The following is a 20,119-nucleotide window of genomic DNA, read 5'->3' as shown; positions in this document are numbered from 1 at the left end:
AGGTGGTTTCAAAGTGCAATTGGACACATCGTTTCAGAGTGAACCAGCTAATGTTATCCATGCTATATAAATAAGCAGTGAGTTTTTTGCAAATTGCCCAAACAAAGTATGGTGGTGAGAAATTGCAATCAGATGATCAGGCTGAGCTATGTAAATAACAATGGAATGACAAAATCCATCGCTCATCAAATCTGTGACAGCTCTCATCCATCCATCAGCGTTGTGAGACTGATGGGACTGATTGGAGGTCCTTTTCCAGGCCTGCAGCACAATCCGGTTTCCACCTGGTGTCTGGTGATGTCACGCAGCCCGTCAGAACACCCAGGGGACTGCATGTTACAATATAAATGACAAGGAAGGTCATTCAGGCAGCATGTACAGTGAGGGAAAAAAGTATTTGATCCCCTGCTGATTTTGTACGTTTGCCCACTGACAAAGACATGATCAGTCTATAATTTTAATGGTTGGTTTATTTGAACAGTGAGAGACAGAATAACAACAAAAAAATCCAGAAAAACGCATTTAAAAAATGTTATAAATTGATTTGCATTTTAATGAGGGAAATAAGTATTTGACCCCTCTGCAAAACATTACTTAGTACTTGGTGGCAAAACCCTTGTTGGCAATCACAGAGGTCAGACGTTTCTTGTAGTTGGCCACCAGGTTTGCACACATCTCAGGAGGGATTTTGTCCCACTCCTCTTTGCAGATCTTCTCCAAGTCATTAAGGTTTCGAGCCTGACGTTTGGCAACTCGGACCTTCAGCTCCCTCCACAGATTTTCTATGGGATTAAGGTCTGGAGACTGGCTAGGCCACTCCAGGACCTTAATGTGCTTCTTCTTGAGTCACTCCTTTGTTGCCTTGGCCATGTGTTTTGGGTCATTGTCATGCTGGAATATCCATCCACGACCCATTTTCAATGCCCTGGCTGAGGGAATGAGGTTCTCACCCAAGATTTGACGGTACATGGCCCCGTCCATCGTCCCTTTGATGCGGTGAAGTTGTCCTGTCCCCTTAGCAGAAAAACACCCCCAAAGCATAATGTTTCCACCTCCATGTTTGACGGTGGGGATGGTGTTCTTGGGGTCATAGGCAACATTCCTCCTCCTCCAAACACGGCGAGTTGAGTTGATGCCAAAGAGCTCCATTTTGGTCTCATCTGACCACAACACTTTCACCCAGTTCTCCTCTGAATCATTCAGATGTTCATTGGCAAACTTCAGACAGGCCTGTGTATGTGCTTTCTTGAGCAGGGGGACCTTGCGGGCGCTGCAGAATTTCAGTCCTTCACGGCGTAGTGTGTTACCAATTGTTTTCTTGGTGACTATGGTCCCAGCTGCCTTGAGATCATTGACAAGATCCTCCCGTGTAGTTCTGGGCTGAATCCTCACCCTTCTCATGAACATTGCAACTCCACAAGGTGAGATCTTGCATGGAGCCCCAGGCCATGGGAGATTGACAGGTCTTTTGTGTTTCTTCCATTTGCGAATAATCGCACCAACTGTTGTCACCTTCTCACCAAGCTGCTTGGCGATGGTCTTGTAGCCCATTCCAGTCTTGTGTAGGTCTACAATCTTGTCCCTGACATCCTTGGAGAGCTCTTTGGTCTTGGCCATGGTGGAGAGTTTGGAATCTGATTGATTGATTGCTTCTGTGGACAGGTGTCTTTTATACAGGTAACAAGCTGAGATTAGGAGCACTCCCTTTAAGAGTGTGCTCCTAATTTCAGCTCGTTACCTGTATAAAAGACACCTGGGAGCCAGTAATCTTTCTGATTGAGAGGGGGTCAAATACTTATTTCCCTCATTAAAATGAAAATCAATTTATAACATTTTTGACATGCGTTTTTCTGGATTTTTGTTGTTGTTATTCTGTCTCTCACTGTTTAAATAAACCTACTATTAAAATGATAGACTGATCATTTTTTTGTCAAACGTACAAAATCAGCAGGGGATCAAATACTTTTTTCCCTCACTGTAGTTACCGCTACCACAAAACACATGAGGATGACTTCAGCCTTTGCACGAAGCAAGGTGGTTTGTTTTGGTTCCCTGGTGAATATTGCACCATTATCTTGTCATAGACTATGTAAAAAAATAATTAATTACTTCCTCAGCTATTCATATTGAAGATGAAGACAAAGGTGGTCCCTGCTAGACAAAATCTCCACGCAAAGGCATGTTGGTAAAGCAAACACACCACAAGAACTCAGACGAAGGGCCAAATCCTGAGCCAGTTCAACTTGATCCAAGTGCACTGCAGTACGCTACACACAGCTCTGCCTCTACACCTCAAACCAACAGGCCCTATCTTTTCAACATCAGATTAAACCTAAACACAATATTACATTCATAAACCTGTAATCCAGACTAAAGAGCTATTTAGTGTCATTCAAAGTGGGAACACTCAGAGTAGTACAGGCATCAGCACAGCCTCAGCCCACTATCAAACACAGTGATAATCTGTAGCACAGATCTGAAGCACTGAGCAGCCTACCTTACCTCATTCTCCCTGGAAGCCAGACAATAACTTACATGCAGTTGAAGCCTGCAATATCCTGACTAATTCAGACATATTACATTTTATACGGCTGTAAAGAGGGAAAGCCCCACCTTTGAAGAGTTAAACGTACAAAGGTCTGGTTGCATCGCTATGCAGAAAAGTACATGTTCTGCACACACAGGGGTTTCTGATGACTCTCTGTGCTCTGTTTGGCATCAGTGTGCATCAATTTCCATTTAGCTCAACGGACAACTTTAGGGACGGAGGGGCGAGGAATGCTTAGCAAATGCTAATCCGATTTAAGGTTCAGGTTTGTCAGGTAGGGGAAAGAAAAATCAACGGCTTACGTATGGTTGTGATGGATTTTGAAGACACTGTGCCAAAACCATTTTGCTATTTGCTTTTAATAAATGTGAACATTACGGGTGTAATCTTGCAGATTATTCCAGCACAGGAACAATGTTACGTTCCTGCAGCGTAGGTTTTTCCCTCATTGCAGGGTTGATTGAATTTAAGGCAAAAGTCACAGACACACATTAACACAAATTAACACAAATGGGGAAATTGGCCGTTACTGAGGCAAATCAGGCTGTAAAGGATTGTCCCAAAGTCGCAACCTGTTCATAGGCCTTGACTGTAGCAAATGGAGGGGATAGGATGTCACACAGGAACTGACACTCAGAGTAGGGGCCACACACACACAACCCCCCAACCCTCACACACACACACACACACACCCACCCAGACACAGACGTAGCCTACCTCTGGAGGAGCGGAAGTGCTTGCTGGGGGCAGTAAACCCGCGGGTCCCATGTACGTTAACGGCCGCCACTCTGAACTGGTACCATCTGCTGGCTCTGATGTCGGCCAGTTGGATGCGCTCCTCTGTAGTCTGAGCGATAGAAGGGAAAGAGCAGGCACACAGGGGTTAAAGGTCACACAGGGTCGCGGCTTGTGTGAGTGTTGCTGCCACATCAGTCATCTGTCTGTTTCTCTTTGCCAAACTTTCAAAGACACTGCGACTAAGGAATGTGCAACAGTGTGCAACAGTGTGAGTGAGTGCAGCGCTTCCACAGCTGTGGAGTAGCACACCAGCTTTGTTATGTTTATCTCTTTTGTGGAAAACGTATTATGGTTTAGTTTTAGGGTTTGTTTTTCCACCAAAGAATGCATCACTGACTCTTTATCTTCCTAGAAAGCACTGACCATGCAATTCATTTAGGATAATTATTTGATTATGATATACTGTATGTGAATGATAGAGCAATCCATTGAGGTACTCAGAGAAGGAGCCTGGTGTGGTGTGGGGCCCTACCTGTGCCACAGTCTCCCACTCTGTGGCGTCGTCCTCACTGGGGTGGATGCCATAGTTCCAGCGGCGCTGCACCACGTACAGGACAGGCTCCACAGAGATGTTGAACTTAGACGACCAGCGGATATCCAGGCCTCCGGACAGCTGCTCCACAAACACCAACTCCTTCCTGGGCTTCAGGGGTGCTCCTGAGAACATACACATGACATCATCACTGTGAGACGGCGTTTGGGAGAGAATGGGGCATGACATCATCACTGTGAGTGACTTTAGGCAGAGAGGAAGAGGCGAAGCCAGAGGATTTAGATAGATAAGCCCTTTTTTGTATGGAGGTCTATGAGAGAGTGTCGAATTACGTGAGGCTTATTTGAATGTTTAGGCTGTTACAAATGTACTAATATCACATGGCATTACGGCAACTTTGAGAAAAACCACTTAGTTATGCCTGTTGTTCAAATGCGTATCTGCCCTCTCATTGTCTAAAATGGTCCCACCTGATCTCGCCTGCCTTCAGTCATTGAGGACATGTATTTCCATTGTTAGAGCGGTCACTTGGCTATCTTGTCAATATAATAGATAATGTTTGCTTGAGGACATACATATGACATCATCACTGTGAGACGGACTTTGGGAGAAACATGACATCACCGATTTGAGATTGACAGACACCGCGAGACAGACACTGTCCGAGACACTGTCCGCTGGGTCAATAGCATGGTCATTGTGCTGTGACGGACCGTGATATACTCTTGGATAGAGAGAGAATGTGTTTTACCAGCTGTCTCTTTGGGGAGGACACAGATAGTTAGCCTCTGGGTATGTAAGGTAGTGGAAAGCCGAGGAGCTTACATTATCTTCTCTCCATGTCAAAACACACGCATACACAGACGCACACACACACGCACACACAGGTACACACACACACACGTATACACTCCATTTGCCACATTGTTCCTCACATTCAACCCATTCAAACTCTGTCAATGTGCCCATGTGCGATAAATTCGATTTATTAAGTGCAGGGTGGAGGAAAAAGTGAGCGGCCATGACAGATTAACTCTCTCCTGGAGGATTTATTTCAGCTGAGATGTAGTGAGTTATTCATTGAGCAGCGGGCTGAGTGTTAATGAGATGGAGATTGGAAACGCAGCGTTCAAGAGTACAGAAGAACACTGAATAAATCCCACATCTCTCGATAAATCACCTGACGTTGTCACACACTTACTTACCCAAGGACCTTTCGAACCGAGGAGAGCGAGCACCTAGTGCTGCTCTGCATTCATGAAATGCACAGAGTATAAACACACAGACTCAAGTCAAAGTAACTGCAAACAAGGTGCTCAAAATAGTGTTGAATTGCCTGGGCTGCATAAGCAGGCTGCTTGAACTTGTTACATCTCTATTGAGGCTTTTAGAGGCTTTATAACGTGATTGATTGAAACTCATTAAATGCCGGGTGGGAGATGAAGGTGGGCCCATTTGCCAGACACATATGGAATCAGTCTTGAGTCTCGTAGATAGAGGCTCTACACAGAGGAACAGCTGTGTGCCATTGTGTTGAGGTTTCACAGCTCCAGTGTGTGTGTGTATGACGAACACACTAACAATACCACAGCATTCCTACTCACTCCGCCATGATTCATCTTCCCTCAGCCACACACACAGCCATAGACACACACACAGATGCAGACATACACACACCCAGTCTCTTCATCCATCAACCATCCACATGCAGCAAAGTGACAAATCCTAAACCCTCTCTTAGCTCGCCCCCCTACAAAGATTACCACTATGGGGCCAGATCTCATCCAAGAACTGTACTAGCAGGATTCATCTTTCAATGGCCACATGTTTGCTCTGCCCCATCCAAAAAACAGAACCATGACGTTAACCTTGTTGAACAGTCATCAAGAGCTGAGCATTCATTCATGTCTTGTGCATTCCAACAATAACGTTCCTGGATTATAATTCTGGGTGCACACGCACACACTGTCATAATGACCTGGCTAATTACGAGGGACGTGGCAAACAAGCACCAATCAAGGTGGGAGGAACACATCCAACAACACATTCTTCAAAGGGTGGTTGTAGTACAATTGCCTCCCATAGACTTCAAACACTGATGAGTGCTCAGTGTCATGGCATGGTTCCCAGAGTCATTAATATACATGGTTATATGTCTCTGATGGTTAACAATGAAGATATGCTTCACATGTTACGTGCATCAAATGACTGTCTTTGTTTTGGAGTACTGAGCCAGCGATACATACATCCACACCACAGGATGGTCATGCACTGTTCAATCTTTTAAATCCTTTAGCGGTGTGGAGCTGTGAACGGCTGGGGAGGGAGACGGCTGGCTGGTGAGTGTGAGGATCAAGCATCACAGTGTCTCCAGAGGGAAAGAGACCATAAGTAAAGACTGACAGATGTACATCAGGACACGGGCTGAGAACAAGACTGCCTTTCCACACTGGTGTCTCAGTGGTCTCCATTATGTGACAGAATAATAATCTATCACAAATGACTGCCAAGCCATCATGGCTGAGGGAAAGGGGGAGAGAAGGGGGGAGAGATATCTTATTCACAACTCCACTTTGCTAGTACAGCTTTGAACAGAAAATAAGATGTTACAGTCTAGTGAATAGTATGTAATATCACTGGGTTATATTGATGTCAAGAGAAAAGCTCTACATATGGGACCAAGGCCCTGTAGTGGTCTTCTGTGTATTTGTGTTCAAAAGACATAAACGCACAAAGAGCTCTGCTTTCTACAACCAACTCTTCCTCTGTCGCACACTCGCAGGGGACCTTCACCTGCACGCACACACACACACACACACACATCTGAGAGCGATCTCCACGGGGGAAACGCTCCATTTCACCCAGCTCGCGTCGAAATAATGGCTTCCAGCATTATGGATAATCCTGAACACACTTGTGCACATACAGAAACAATTACTCTTTCCACACCGTGAGCACATAATTACACCTTCAACAATGGAGATCAGGATTGGAATTCAATCATTACTTAAAGCAGACTGCTAATTAAAATGTGTAAATCTGATACCAATACAGATCAATCATAGGCTAGGTGTTTGGATTTACAGGACAGTCAACTGTTTGGCTCTATACGTTTGTCTGTTCTCTACAGTGAATGTACACTACCGGTCAAAAGTTTTAAAACACCTACTCATTCAAGGGTTTTTCTTTATTTTTACTATTTTCTACATTGTGGAATAATAGTGAAGACATCAAAACTATGAAATATCACATATGGAATCATGTAGTAACCAAAAAAGTGTTAAACAAATCCAAATACAGTGGGGAGAACAAGTATTTGATACACTGCCGATTTTGCAGGTTGTCATACTTACAAAGCATGTAGAGGTCTGTAATTTTTTATCATAGGTACACTTCAACTGTGAGAGACGGAATCTAAAACAAAAATCTAGAAAATCACATTGTATGATTTTTAAGTAATTAATTTGCATTTTATTGCATGACAAAGGTATTTGATACATCAGAAAAGCAGAACTTAATATTTGGTACAGAAACCTTTGTTTGCAATTACAGAGATCATACGTTTCCTGTAGGTCTTGACCAGGTTTGCACACACTGCAGCAGGGATTTTGGCCCACTCCTCCATACAGACCTTCTCCAGATCCTTCAGGTTTCGGGGCTGTCACTGGGCAATACGGACTTTCAGCTCCCTCCAAAGATGTTCTATTGGGTTCAGGTCTGGAGACTGGCTAGGCTACTCCAGGACCTTGAGATGCTTCTTACGGAGCCACTCCTTAGTTGCCCTGGCTGTGTGTTTCGGGTCGTTGTCATGCTGGAAGACCCAGCCACGACCCATCTTCAATGCTCTTACTGAGGGAAGGAGGTTGTTGGCCAAGATCTCGATACATGGCCCCATCCATCCTCCCCTCAATACGGTGCAGTCGTCCTGTTCTTGGGGTTGTACTCATACTTCTTCCTCCAAACACGGCGAGTGGAGTTTAGACCAAAAAGCTCTATTTTTGTCTTATCAGACCACATGACCTTCTCCATTCCTCCTCTGGATCATCCAGATGGTCATTGGCAAACTTCAGACGGGCCTGGACATGCGCTGGCTTGAGCAGGGGAACCTTGCGTGCGCTGCAGGATTTTAATCCATGACGGCGTAGTGTGTTACTAATGGTGTTCTTTGAGACTGTGGTCCCAGCTCTCTTCAGGTCATTGACCAGGTCCTGCCGTGTAGTTCTGGGCTGATCCCTCACCTTCCTCATGATAATTGATGCCCCACGAGGTGAGATCTTGCATGGAGCCCCAGACCGAGGGTGATTGACCATCATCTTGAACTTCTTCCATTTTCTAATAATTGCGCCAACAGTTGTTGCCTTCTCACCAAGCTGCTTGCCTATTGTCCTGTATCCCATCCCAGCCTTGTGCAGGTCTACAATTTTATCCCTGATGTCCTTACACAGCTCTCTGGTCTTGGCCATTGTGGAGAGGTTGGAGTCTGTTTGATTGAGTGTGTGGACAGGTGTCTTTTATACAGGTAATGAGTTCAAACAGGTGCAGTTAATACAGGTAATGAGTGGAGAACAGGAGGGCTTCTTAAAGAAAAACTAACAGGTCTGTGAGAGCCGGAATTCTTACTGGTTGGTGGGTGATCAAATACTTATGTCATGCAATAAAATGCGAATTAATTACTTAAACTTCATACAATGTGATTTTCTGGATTTTTGTTTTAGATTCCGTCTCTCACAGATGAAGTGTACCTATGATAAAAATTACAGACCTCTACATGCTTTGTAAGTAGGAAAACCTGCAAAATCAGCAGTGTATCAAATACTTGTTCTCCCCACTGTATATTTTATATTTGAGATTCTTCAAATAGCCACCCTTTGCCTTGATGACAGCTTTGCACACTCTTGGCATTCTCTCAACCAGCTTCATGAGGTAGTCACCTGGAATGCATTTCAATTAACAGGTGTGTCTTCTTAAAAGTTAATTTGTGGAATTTATTTCCTTCTTAATGTGTTTGAGCCAATCAGTTGGAAAACTTTGAAAGTTTATTTAAGTGCAGTCGCAAAAACCATCAAGCGCTATGATGAAACCGGCTCTCATGAGGACCGTCAAAGGAATGGAAGACCCAGAGTTACCTCTGCTTTCAAAGTTCTTGAAATGTTCCGTATTGACTGACCTTCATGTCTTAAAGTAATGATGGACTGCCATTTCTCTTTGCTTATTTGAGTTGTTCTTGACATAATATGGACTTGGTCTTTTACCAAATAGGGCTATCTTCTGTATACCCCCCCTACCTTGTCACAACACAACTGATTGGCTCAAACACATTAAGAAGGAAATAAATTCCACAAATTAACTTTTAAGAAGACACACCTGTTAATTGAAATGCATTCCAGGTGACTACCTCATGAAGCTGGTTGAGAGAATGCCAAGAGTGTGCAAAGCTGTCATCAAGGCAAAGGGTGGCTATTTGAAGAATCTCAAATATAAAATATATTTTGATTTGTTTAACACTTTTTTGTTTACTACATGATTCCATATGTGTTATTTCATAGTTTTGATGTCTTCACTATTATTCTACAATGTAGAAAATAGTAAAGATAAAGAAAAACCCTTGAATGAGTAGGTGTTCTAAAACTTTTGACTGGTAGTGTATCTAATTGTACAGTATATTCCTGTACTCAACTCCTCAATAATACCCCTCCTTTTATCTTTCTCCATCTACACAGGCTGTGAATCTCCTAGCCGTGACACTGCCTTTACTGTACATCCATTCGCTCAGAATATATTAATGCACGCTTCAACACACACACACTCCCCCACCCCGTACACACACACACACACGTCTGTGTGTGCACTTCAAAAGTAAATCACAGCTCTGTCACTGCAGTGCTTCAAAGACTGAAAGAAAGGCTTTTCACTGAGCCCAGTTCCACTTCTCCTGCCTTGTGCCTTGTTATGGTCCAAGGCTGTCAGCAGCCAGAGAGAGTCAGTGTGCTGCTGACACACACAACTGAAGAAGATCCAGCTTCCATCTCCCGGTTCAGAGGCACGGAGAGAGTCTTCTCTCGCTCTTACACAATGGGCTGAGAGCTCTCCTCTTCTCTCTGAACATCCAGACACCTCAGGCCGTGTCATTAAACAGTTTGACTGGAGTGGAGGTCTCTCTCTCAGTGCATCTGTTCTTTTGTGAGCCTGAAGCTGATTTGGAACAATTTCACACACTGGATGTATCATAAAATACATTATGTACAGAATGTGGGGATTGTGTGGAGACAGAGATACTCAAGTGAAATATTGGTCTATTTTGGATCAAATTAAATGTATGGTTCACTGCATAGTTAAATCGATTTTGCAGCACTACTCACGAAACTTGTAATATCCTGCATACACGAACACATACTGCTAAAAAGGCATAGCCTTGATAAATAATAATAGAAGATTATTTACAATATTCAAGGACAAAACTGAAGGCGCAGAAAGCTACAACTGCATTTGAATAACCAAATACAGTAACTAGCCAATGATGTCACATACTGCTCCTGTACTGTACATGTCATATTATGATGAGTCATTGTACCTTTGTAGAGGTTCTTGGGGGTCTGACAGGTGTGTCCGCAGCCGTTGGAGCAGCACTTCTTGACAGCGGAGCACTCTCCATCCTCCTCACAGCTCTCCACGCAGGCTGCAGCGAAGCCACTGGCCTTCTCAGGGGCCGAGCAGTCCCCCTGTTTCACCCCTTCTACAGACTTCAGGAACTCACAGCTAGTCAGACACTCATAGTGCTTCTTGGGAAAGAGGGGCTGGAGGGTAGAGTGGGACGTGGAGGTGGTAGGAGGAGGAGAGGGGGAGGAAGAGGATGAGGTAGGAGGTGGAGGAGGAAGAGGAAAGGGAAGAGGAGGTGGACAGGAGGAAAGGGAAAGGAAAAATGTGTGTCAGATGACTTGTAGCGTTGAGTGTGTCAGGCCTTGAACAGGCAGGTCAGTGAGCTAACAGAGATTGTGCTGTTTACACTGAACCTGATGACTAGTTTGAGTGGTGAGTAAGTTAAACAGCTTTGATTCAGTCTTACACGGAGTGCCATTACATTACAGTTCATTACAGTAGAGAAAAAAGAGCCTCCACTTTACTTCGCTTGACGCTCTTCGTTCCCTCAGACTTTCCCCTTATTGAATTTTCTCCTATTGAACTCTGGAGGGAGCACTCCAACTCAAAGGCGGTGGCAGCAGTGACATACGTACCTCGCATAAGTCCTGGCACTGATTGTCCTTCAGGTCCCAGGATTCCTTGCAGGGCTCCAGGCACTGTGGAAGGGAGAAGGAAGGGTGTCAGTGCTTCAAAGAGCCAGCCACATCAAAGAGCTCAGTGTAAGCGAAGCCGGTGAGGGTGCTCGCTCTCTCTCGCCCTCGCTCTCTCTCGCCCTCGCTCTCTCTCGCCCTCGCTCTCTCTCGCTCTCAGTCTCTCTCACTCTCCTTTCTCCCTCTCTTCTCAGACTGCCAAGCACCTCACTCAGCCACTTCCACGGTACACACCACAATCAGCAGTCACACCTCTTTGTTACAGATTCCCCACATACTTCCAAAGAACATAAACAATTTTCTACAAAAGGAGGTAACAGGGGCCTCCCGAGTGGTGCAGTGGTCTAAGGCACTGCATCGCAGTGCTAGCTGTGCCACTAGAGATCCTGGTTCGATTCCAGGCTCTGTCGCAGCCGGCCGCGACTGGGAGACCCATGGGGCGGCCACCAATTGGCCCAGCGCCGTCCAGTGTAGGGGAGGGTTTGGCCGGCAGAGATGTCCTTGTCCAATCGCGCACTAGCGACTCCTGTGGCGGGCCAGGCGCAGTGCACGCTGACTCAGTCGCCAGGTGTACAGTGTTTCCTCCGGCACATTGGTGCGGCTGGCTTCCGGGTTGAGCGGGCACTGTGTCAAGAAGCAGTGCGGCTAGGTTGGGTTGTGCTTCGGAGGACGCACGACTCTCGACCTTTGCCTCTCCCGTGTCCGTACGGGAGTTGTAGCGATGGGACAAGACTGTAAATACCAGTTGGATACCACGAAATTGGGGAGAAAAAGGGGGGTAAAATACAACAACAACTAAAAAAACTAAAAAAGGGTAGGTAACAGGCCAAAGGAGATTCGTTTCAGAATAGAGCAAAGAGCACAGTCACCGTGACTCCCAAAATCCATTCAATAGCTAGTATTTTTTGTCTGGCTCTTCTGCCCTTGACAAATTCCTTTCGAAAATGCATCAGCATAACCCCCAACCCCCCTCACCATCTTGCCCCCCCACCTCATGTCTGGACCTGATACAGCCTCTCTCTTTCCCTCTCCCTCTCCCTCCCAATCTCTTCCAGTTGTACACAGAGAGGATGGTTAATAGATGATACACCCAGTTAAAATGTTCTTGGGATTCCCTTTTCAAAACATGTGGAACTGTTTGGCGCGGGCATGGGATCAAAGAGGATCCTAGAAGTGACTGCAGAGCAAGTCGTTTAGCCCAACATATCGGATGAAGAATTTAAAATGAAAATACACCAATAATGGTCAAATTCCTCTCACTGTAAATACAACAGCTCGCCCTCAACAAATCAAACTCAATAAGGCTAAATGTAATAAAACATGAAAGTTCATGCATGTCCAAGGGAATCAGGCATCAGATGCCACCGCAGAAAAAGGGGCATGTGTTCAGAACCTTCATAGGATAGAGTGGCTGGAGGCTGATGTGTTCCTGGTGCTGCTAGCTGGCCACTACAGAACCAGTGGTACTGCTATAGCCAGTAGGAGAGTCTCCCAGAGAGGAACCACTGCTGGGCTGCTGCTTCTGTACAGCCACTGGGACAGGCCCAAACCACAGCGACCAGAGACCTGCCAGAGCTAGTCATTCAGCCCCATTCAATTTAGACCCTCTGCCCCAGCTCCAATACAGAGACCCAGCAGCTAACTGTCAGACTCCACCACCGCATTCCTCGTATGGGAAAGTCCAAGATGTTGGTCAGTAGGTGGGAATCATCTTTGATGAACCAGAGATGGAGACCTTCCGTGAGAGGAGAAATGAGAGCTAGGGAGGGAACTTTTGGCCAGAGCATTCTGGATGTCTTGTTTCAATCTCAGAGAACATTACATATTAGATATATAGAGACAGAGTCATTCAATTAGCGTAACGTACAGTATGTGCCCATGTTTTACTGGTATGGTATAGAGACACCTGTATCAGAATGTCTTAAAAGGCAACAATGTAAGAAATTACACCTCTGTCAGGGAACTGTGTTTATGCGTCTTTAATCAGCTCATTAGCTGCCTCTGTCGTTATCATGCTGTTGCCAGTGAAAAGTTTACTTGCTTTTTATGGAGTGCGTAGGGCAGGCACATGTTGAAGCGTAAACCTGGCTTCTGGGAGGAACATGGAGAAATCAGGGCCCTACACTTGGGTTGCCTGCCAGTTCTCAATTACACACTGTGGTCTCTCAGTTAGCACTCGCTTTGCTCGGTCTCGCTTTCTCTCCACTCCACTCCACTCCCACGGAGCGGGTTTGGAAGAAGACCACCTGGAAACTGAGGAGGAGGAGGAGACACAGGCCTGAGAAAAGGGAGACCGAGGCGGTGGGGAAGCAGTAGTTCATATTTCCCCCAACAACTAGTATAGACTATGGTATGTGATGAGCATGAGTCCAGAATGAACCCCTGGAGATTCAAAAGAAACCATTGTGGGTTTCACAGAATTCTACAGTGGGAAAAACTGAAATAACTTTCAAGTGTCTGGCAATACTGCATGGTGAATATGATTTGATGAACACCTACAGTACATGAACTCTGAGTCAATTTACAGTGTCAGTACAGTAGGCTATACCTGGGCAGTAGTAGCACTAATAGGCAGCCAGTCTTCCTTCCAGAGACAACATGCTGAAACATTTAGGTGTTGAGGCAATGGTTTCTGCTCCAGCAGTCTCTCTAGTCTAAAGGAACCTCTGCCAACAGACACAGCACATGCCAAAAGCCTAAAATCCCCTCTACAAATCATTGAGCATACACATGTAAGCTGCGGAATCAAGCCCATTTTCCCAATGAAAGATTTTGTGTGCATGGCAATGAATGCATTCCATTGGTTGAAGAAAGGCCCCTTTATGGTTCATCACAATTGGATCTATAGGGAAAGTGAAAATGGATTGAAACTTGCGTTTGAAATGCTTGAGCTCGCGTGTCAAGACAACAGGAATTAAAGATGGCATACCACGCTAAAAGATTACAACATAGATCCGACCTTGTATGTTAGTGCATGAAGCCTACCCCTTCGATATTTGTCTCACACACAACCCCTTCGGGCAAATTATTTAGTCCAAAAAGAGATGTTTTCATACAATATAAAAAACTAAGGCAAATTACAAATAAAGGAAGTGCATTCCTTTGGATTGTGCACGTCTTTGCACTCTTTGAGGGAGTGGATATGAGGATCATAAAAGAAGATAAGCATTTGAGTTCCTCGCTGTGAGAGCTCTCCACAGGTGTGCTGATAACTGACAATCTGTCAGCGTTTTTCTCAACAGCCACACCCACAGAACTGACATTTTAGTAGGAGGGGGAGTGAGCAACGACAGATGTCTTGCCAAAGCAAATAGGAGACACTCTGTATAATTACAAAGGTGACTCATCAATCAAAAAGCAAAGTTGTATTGACACCATTTTGCTGCGGAATCCAACAATATCTGCTGCCGTGAGTCTTTAACATGGGGTTTAACTATTACTGAACAAAAAAACTATTACTGAACTATTACTGAACATGTAAAGTGTTGGTCCCATGTTTCATGAGCTGAAATAAAATATTCCAGAAATGTTTAATACACACAAAAACCTTATTTCTCTAAAACTTTGTGCACAAATTTGTTTATATCCCTGTTAGTAAGCATTTATCCTGTTCCAAGATAATCTATCCACCTGACAGGTGTGGCATATCAAGAAGCTGATTAAACAGCTTTATCATTATCATTATCATTATCATTGTGCTGGGGGCAATAAAAAGGCCACTCTAAAATGTGCAGGTTTGTCACACAACACAATGTCACAGATGTCCCAAGTTGGGGGAGCGTGCAATTGGCATGCTGACTGCAGGAATGTCCACCAGAGCTGTTGCCAGAGAATTTTATGTTCATTTCTCTGCAATGTCGTTTTAGAGAATTTGTCAGTATGTCCATCCGGCCTCACAACCGCAGACCATGTGTAACCACACCAGCCCATGACCTCCACATCCGGCTTCTTCACCTGTGGAATGGTCTGAGACCAGCCAACCAGACAGCTGATGAAACTGTGGGTTTGCACAACTGAAGAATTTCTGCACAATGTCAGAAACCATCTCAGGGAAGCTCATTTGCGTGCTCGTCATCCTCACCTTGGTCTTGACCTGACTGCAGTTCAGCGTCATAAGCGACTTCAGTGGGCAAATGCTCACCTTTGATGGCCACTGGCATGCCGGAGAAGTGTGCTCTTCAAGGATGAATCCCGGTTTCAACTGTACCGGGCATATGGCAGACAGCGTCTATGACTTCATGTGGGCGAGCGGTTTGCTGTCAACGTTGTGAACAGAGTGCCCCATGGTGGCGGTGGGGTTATGGTATGGGCAGGCATAAGCTACGGAAAATGAACACACTTGCATTTTATCGATGACAATTTGAATGCACAGAGATACCGTGACGCAATCCTGAGGCCCATTGTCGTGCCATCATCTGCCGCCATCACCTCATGTTTCAGCATGATAATGTACGGCCCCATGTCGCAAGGATCTGTACACAATTCCTAGAAGCTGAAAATGTCACAATTCTTCCATGGCCTGCATACTCATCAGACATGTCACCCATTGAGCATGTTTCGGATGCTCTGGACCCGCCAATATCCAGCAACTTTGCACAGCCATTGAAGAGGAGTGGGACAATATTCCACAGGCCACAATCAACAGCCTGAGCAACTCTACGCGAAGGAGATGTGTTGCACTGCATGAGGCAAATGGTGGTCACACCAGATGCTGACTGGTTTTCTGATCCACACCCCTACCATTTTTTTTATGGTACTGTATCTGTGACCAACAGATGCATATCTGTATTCCCAGTCAAGTGAAATCCATAGATTAGGGCCTAATTAATTCATTTCAATTGACTGATTTCCTTATATGAGCTGTAACTCAGTAAAATCTTGTTGCATGTTGCATTTATATTTTTGTTCAGTGTAGGAGATCTCAGCTGGGCAGAGACAACATGGAAGGGAAGGAGGGTAATTGGGCTGGATGGACATGCTGCATCTGTCTACTTAACCTGGGTGCCAGCCTGAGATAGTGATAAAGCTAAAAAGTCTAAGACTGGCATCCAGGCTAATATAATAGCCCCATGAGAGTGTTCTATGATGCGTAAACATGCAAGTTCGTACACTAAATGATGTTGAATTGAACGGTTTTCACTCCCAGATGTATACAAGCACTTTGGCTATTGGTAGAGGCCTGAGCTCCACCAAAGCAGTTGGCTGTAGCAGTTTCCCAACAAAAGCATTTGTGCTCCCGACTCTCCCTTTGTGTCCTTATCGTCCTTCCCAAAAAGTGACACATTCTGCATGGCTAAGTAGGGCCAGCCTTAGAGCCCTTTCACTCCCCATTTCACGCTGTAATAAAACGCAGCAGTTGTTGCACTGTGGAGCCCTGAAAGGCTTTCTGTGGGGCCGATGTGAGAGTCAGGGACTGAATGGCTGCCAATGCGACAGCACCATCCTCACTTTGTCACGGCGAAGGGGGGAGAGGAGAGGGTTGGGAGAGGCAGGGGAGTGGGGGGAGAGAAAACTTGGCTGTGTGTGTGTGTGTGTGTGTGTGTGTGTGTGTGTGTGTGTGTGTGTGTGTGTGTGTGTGTGTGTGTGTGTGTGTGTGTGTTTGTGTTTGTGTTTGTGTTTGTGTTTGTGTTTGTGTTTGTGTTTGTGTTTGTGTACATGCGTGCATCTTAGAACTTCCACTCCCCAGGCAGCTAAGCTGGTTATCTCGGTCCATCGTAAAAAAGGCTAATTCCCCAACGGGGACAGCTGGATCAACACACACTTTGACAAAATGTATTGTATAAAATGTCACAAAAATTGTTTTGCTTCAGTTAATGAAGCGTGAACCGTTACCAATCGAGATTGACCCAGGCTTCACAATATGCACTGCAGACATAACAAAAGGCAGCAACATCATTCATAGTAATGTATTACATATACAGTGGGGAGAACAAGTATTTCATACACTGCCGATTTTGCAGGTTTTCCTACTTACAAAGCATGTAGAGGTCTGTAATTTTTATTATAGGTACACTTCAACTGTGAGAGACGGAATCTAAAACAAAAATCCAGAAAATCACATTGTATGATTTTTAAGTAATTAATTTGCATTTTATTGCATGACAAAAGTATTTGATACATCAGAAAAGCAGAACTTAATATTTGGTACAGAAACCTTTGTTTGCAATTACAGAGATCATACGTTTCCTATAGGTCTTGACCAGGTTTGCACACACTGCAGCAGGGATTTTGGCCCACTCCTCCATACAGACCTTCTCCAGATCCTTCAGGTTTCGGGGCTGTCGCTGGGCAATACGGACTTTCAACTCCCTCCAAAGATGTTCTATTGGGTTCAGGTCGGGAGACTGGCTAGGCCACTCCAGGACCTTGAGATGCTTCTTACGGAGCCACTCCTTAGTTGCCCTGGCTGTGTGTTGTTTCGGGTCGTTGTCATGCTGGAAGACCCAGCCACGACCCATCTTCAATGCTCTTACTGAGGGAAGGAGGTTGTTGGCTAAGATCTCGATACATGGCCCCATCCATCCTCCCCTCAATACGGTGCAGTCGTCCTGTCCCCTTTGCAGAAAAGCATCCCCAAAGAATGATGTTTCCACCTCCATGCTTCACGGTTGGGATGGTGTTCTTGGGGTTGTACTCATCCTTCTTCTTCCTCCAAACACGGCGAGTGGAGTTTCGACCAAAAAGCTCTATTTCTGTCTCATCAGACCACATGACCTTCTCCCATTCCTCCTCTGGATCATCCAGATGGTCATTGGCAAACTTCAGACGGGCCTGGACATGCGCTGGCTTGAGCAGGGGGACCTTGCGTGCGCTGCAGGATTTTAATCCATGACGGCGTAGTGTGTTACTAATGGTTTTCTTTGAGACTGTGGTCCCAGCTCTCTCCAGGTCATTGACCTGGTCCTGCCGTGTAGTTCTGGGCTGATCCCTCACCTTCCTCATGATCATTGATGCCCCACGAGGTGAGATCTTGCATGGAGCCCCAGACCGAGGGTGATTGACCGTCATCTTGAATTTCTTCCATTTTCTAATTGCACCAACAGTTGTTGCCTTCTCACCAAGCTGCTTGCCTATTGTCTGAAGCCCATCCCAGCCTTGTGCAGGTCTACAATTTTATCCCTGATGTCCTTACACAGCTGTCTGGTCTTGGCCATTGTGGAGAGGTTGGAGTCTGTTTGATTGAGTGTGTGGACAGGTGTCTATTATACAGGTAACGAGTTCAAACAGGTTCAGTTAATACAGGTAATGAGTGGAGAACAGGAGGACTTCTTAAAGAAAAACTAACAGGTCTGTGAGAGCCGGAATTCTTACTGGTTGGTAGGTGATCAAATACTTATGTCATGCAATAAAATGCAAATTAATTACTTAAAAATCATACGATGTGATTTTCTGGATTTTTGTTTTAGATTCCGTCTCTCACAGTTGAGATGTACCTATGTTAAAAATTACAGACCTCTACATGCTTTGTAAGTAGGAAAATCTACAAAATCGGCAGTGTATCTAATACTTGTTCTCCCCACTGTAGGAGACATTTTCCTATACCGCCTGAGCATATTTGTACAATCATAGGGCGGGTTTAGGAGAGATGTGAGTGGCTTTCCGACGACAAGCTATGTTTAATTCCTTCATTTCATTACTGTACTGTGATCAATCAAATAAACATTTGCTATTTTGGTAATTTATTAGGATCCCCATTAGTTGTTGTGAAAGCCGCAGCTACTCTTCCTGGGGTCCACACAAAACATGAAACATTACATAACACAGAACATTAATAGACAGAGAACAGCTTAAGGACAGATCTACAGTGGATTCGGAAAGTATTCAGACACCTTGACTTTTTCCACATTTTGTTACGTTACAGCCTTACTCTAAAATTGATTAAATTGTTGTTGTTTTTTCCTCATCAATTTACACACAATACCCCATAAATTACAAAGCATAAACAGGTTAGACATTTTGCCAAATTCATACAAAATAAAAAACTGAAATATCACATTTACATAAAGCATTCAGACACTTTACTCAGTACTTTGTTGAAGCACAATTGGCAGTGATTACAGCCTCGAGTCTTCTTGGGTATGATGCTACATGCTTGGCACACCTGTATTTGGGGAGTTTCTCCCATTCTTCTCTGTAGATCCTCTCAAGCTCTGTCAGGTTGGATGGGGAGCGTCGCTGCACAGCTATTTTCAGGTCTCTTTCAGAGGATGTTCGATTGGGTTCAAGTCCGGGCTCTGGCTGGGCCACTCAAGGCCATTCAGAGACTTGTCCCGAAGCCACTCCTGTGTTGTCTTGGCTGTGTGCTTAGGGTCGTTGTCCTGTTGGAAGGTGAACCTTCGCCCCAGTCTGAGGTCCTGAGCGCTCTGGAGCAGGTTTTCATCAAGGATCTCTCTGTACTTTGCTCCGTTCATCTTTCCCTCGATCCTGACTAGTCTCCCAGTCCCTGCCACTAAAACATCCCACAGCATGATGCTGCTACCACCATGCTTCACCGTAGGGATGATGCCAGGTTTCCTCCAGACGTGACGCTTGGCATTCAGTCCAAAGACTTCAATCTTGGTTTCATCAGACCAGAGAATCTTGTTCTCATAGTCAGACTCCTGTAGGCGCCTTTTGGCAAATTCCAAAAAGGGCTGTCATGTGCCTTTTACTGAGGAGTGGCTTCCGTTTGGCCACTCTTTTATAAAGGCCTGATTGGTGGAGTTCTGCAGAGATGGTTGTCCTTCTGGAAGGTTCTCCCATCTCCACAGAGGAACTCTGGAGCTCTGTCAGAGTGACCATCGGGTTGTTGGTCACCTCCCTGACCAAGGCCGGGCGGCCAGCTCTATGAAGAGTCTTGGTGGTTCCAAACTTATTCCATTTAAGAATGATGGAGGCCACTGTGTTTTTGGGGACTTTCAATGCTGCAGACATTTTTTGGTACCCTTCCCCAGATCTGTGCCTCGACACAATCCTGTTCTGGACTTGGGGACTATGAAAAGACCCCTGGTG

The 20,119-nt window shown here is 45.2% G+C and overlaps 1 protein-coding gene across 1 annotated transcript in view; it reads right to left on the bottom strand.

Annotated features, from left to right (window-relative positions):
* The window catches only part of anos1 (anosmin 1), a 63,204-nt gene that overhangs the window by 16,674 nt on the left and 26,411 nt on the right, over positions 1-20,119 (bottom strand). Inside the window, exons 3-6 of the mRNA XM_084160973.1 lie at positions 11,072-11,134; positions 10,411-10,633; positions 3,819-4,003; positions 3,266-3,395 (exon numbers count right to left, since the gene is read on the bottom strand). Coding sequence (XP_084017099.1) covers positions 3,266-3,395; positions 3,819-4,003; positions 10,411-10,633; positions 11,072-11,134 — 601 coding nt within the window. The remainder of the gene's footprint in view (positions 1-3,265; positions 3,396-3,818; positions 4,004-10,410; positions 10,634-11,071; positions 11,135-20,119) is intronic.

This window comes from Coregonus lavaretus (assembly GCF_964263955.1).
Source record: "Coregonus lavaretus genome assembly, chromosome: 5".
NCBI lineage: Eukaryota > Metazoa > Chordata > Actinopteri > Salmoniformes > Salmonidae > Coregonus > Coregonus lavaretus.
The sequence above is the reverse complement of the archived record's forward strand: the minus strand, read 5'-3'. Positions and strand labels throughout refer to the sequence as shown.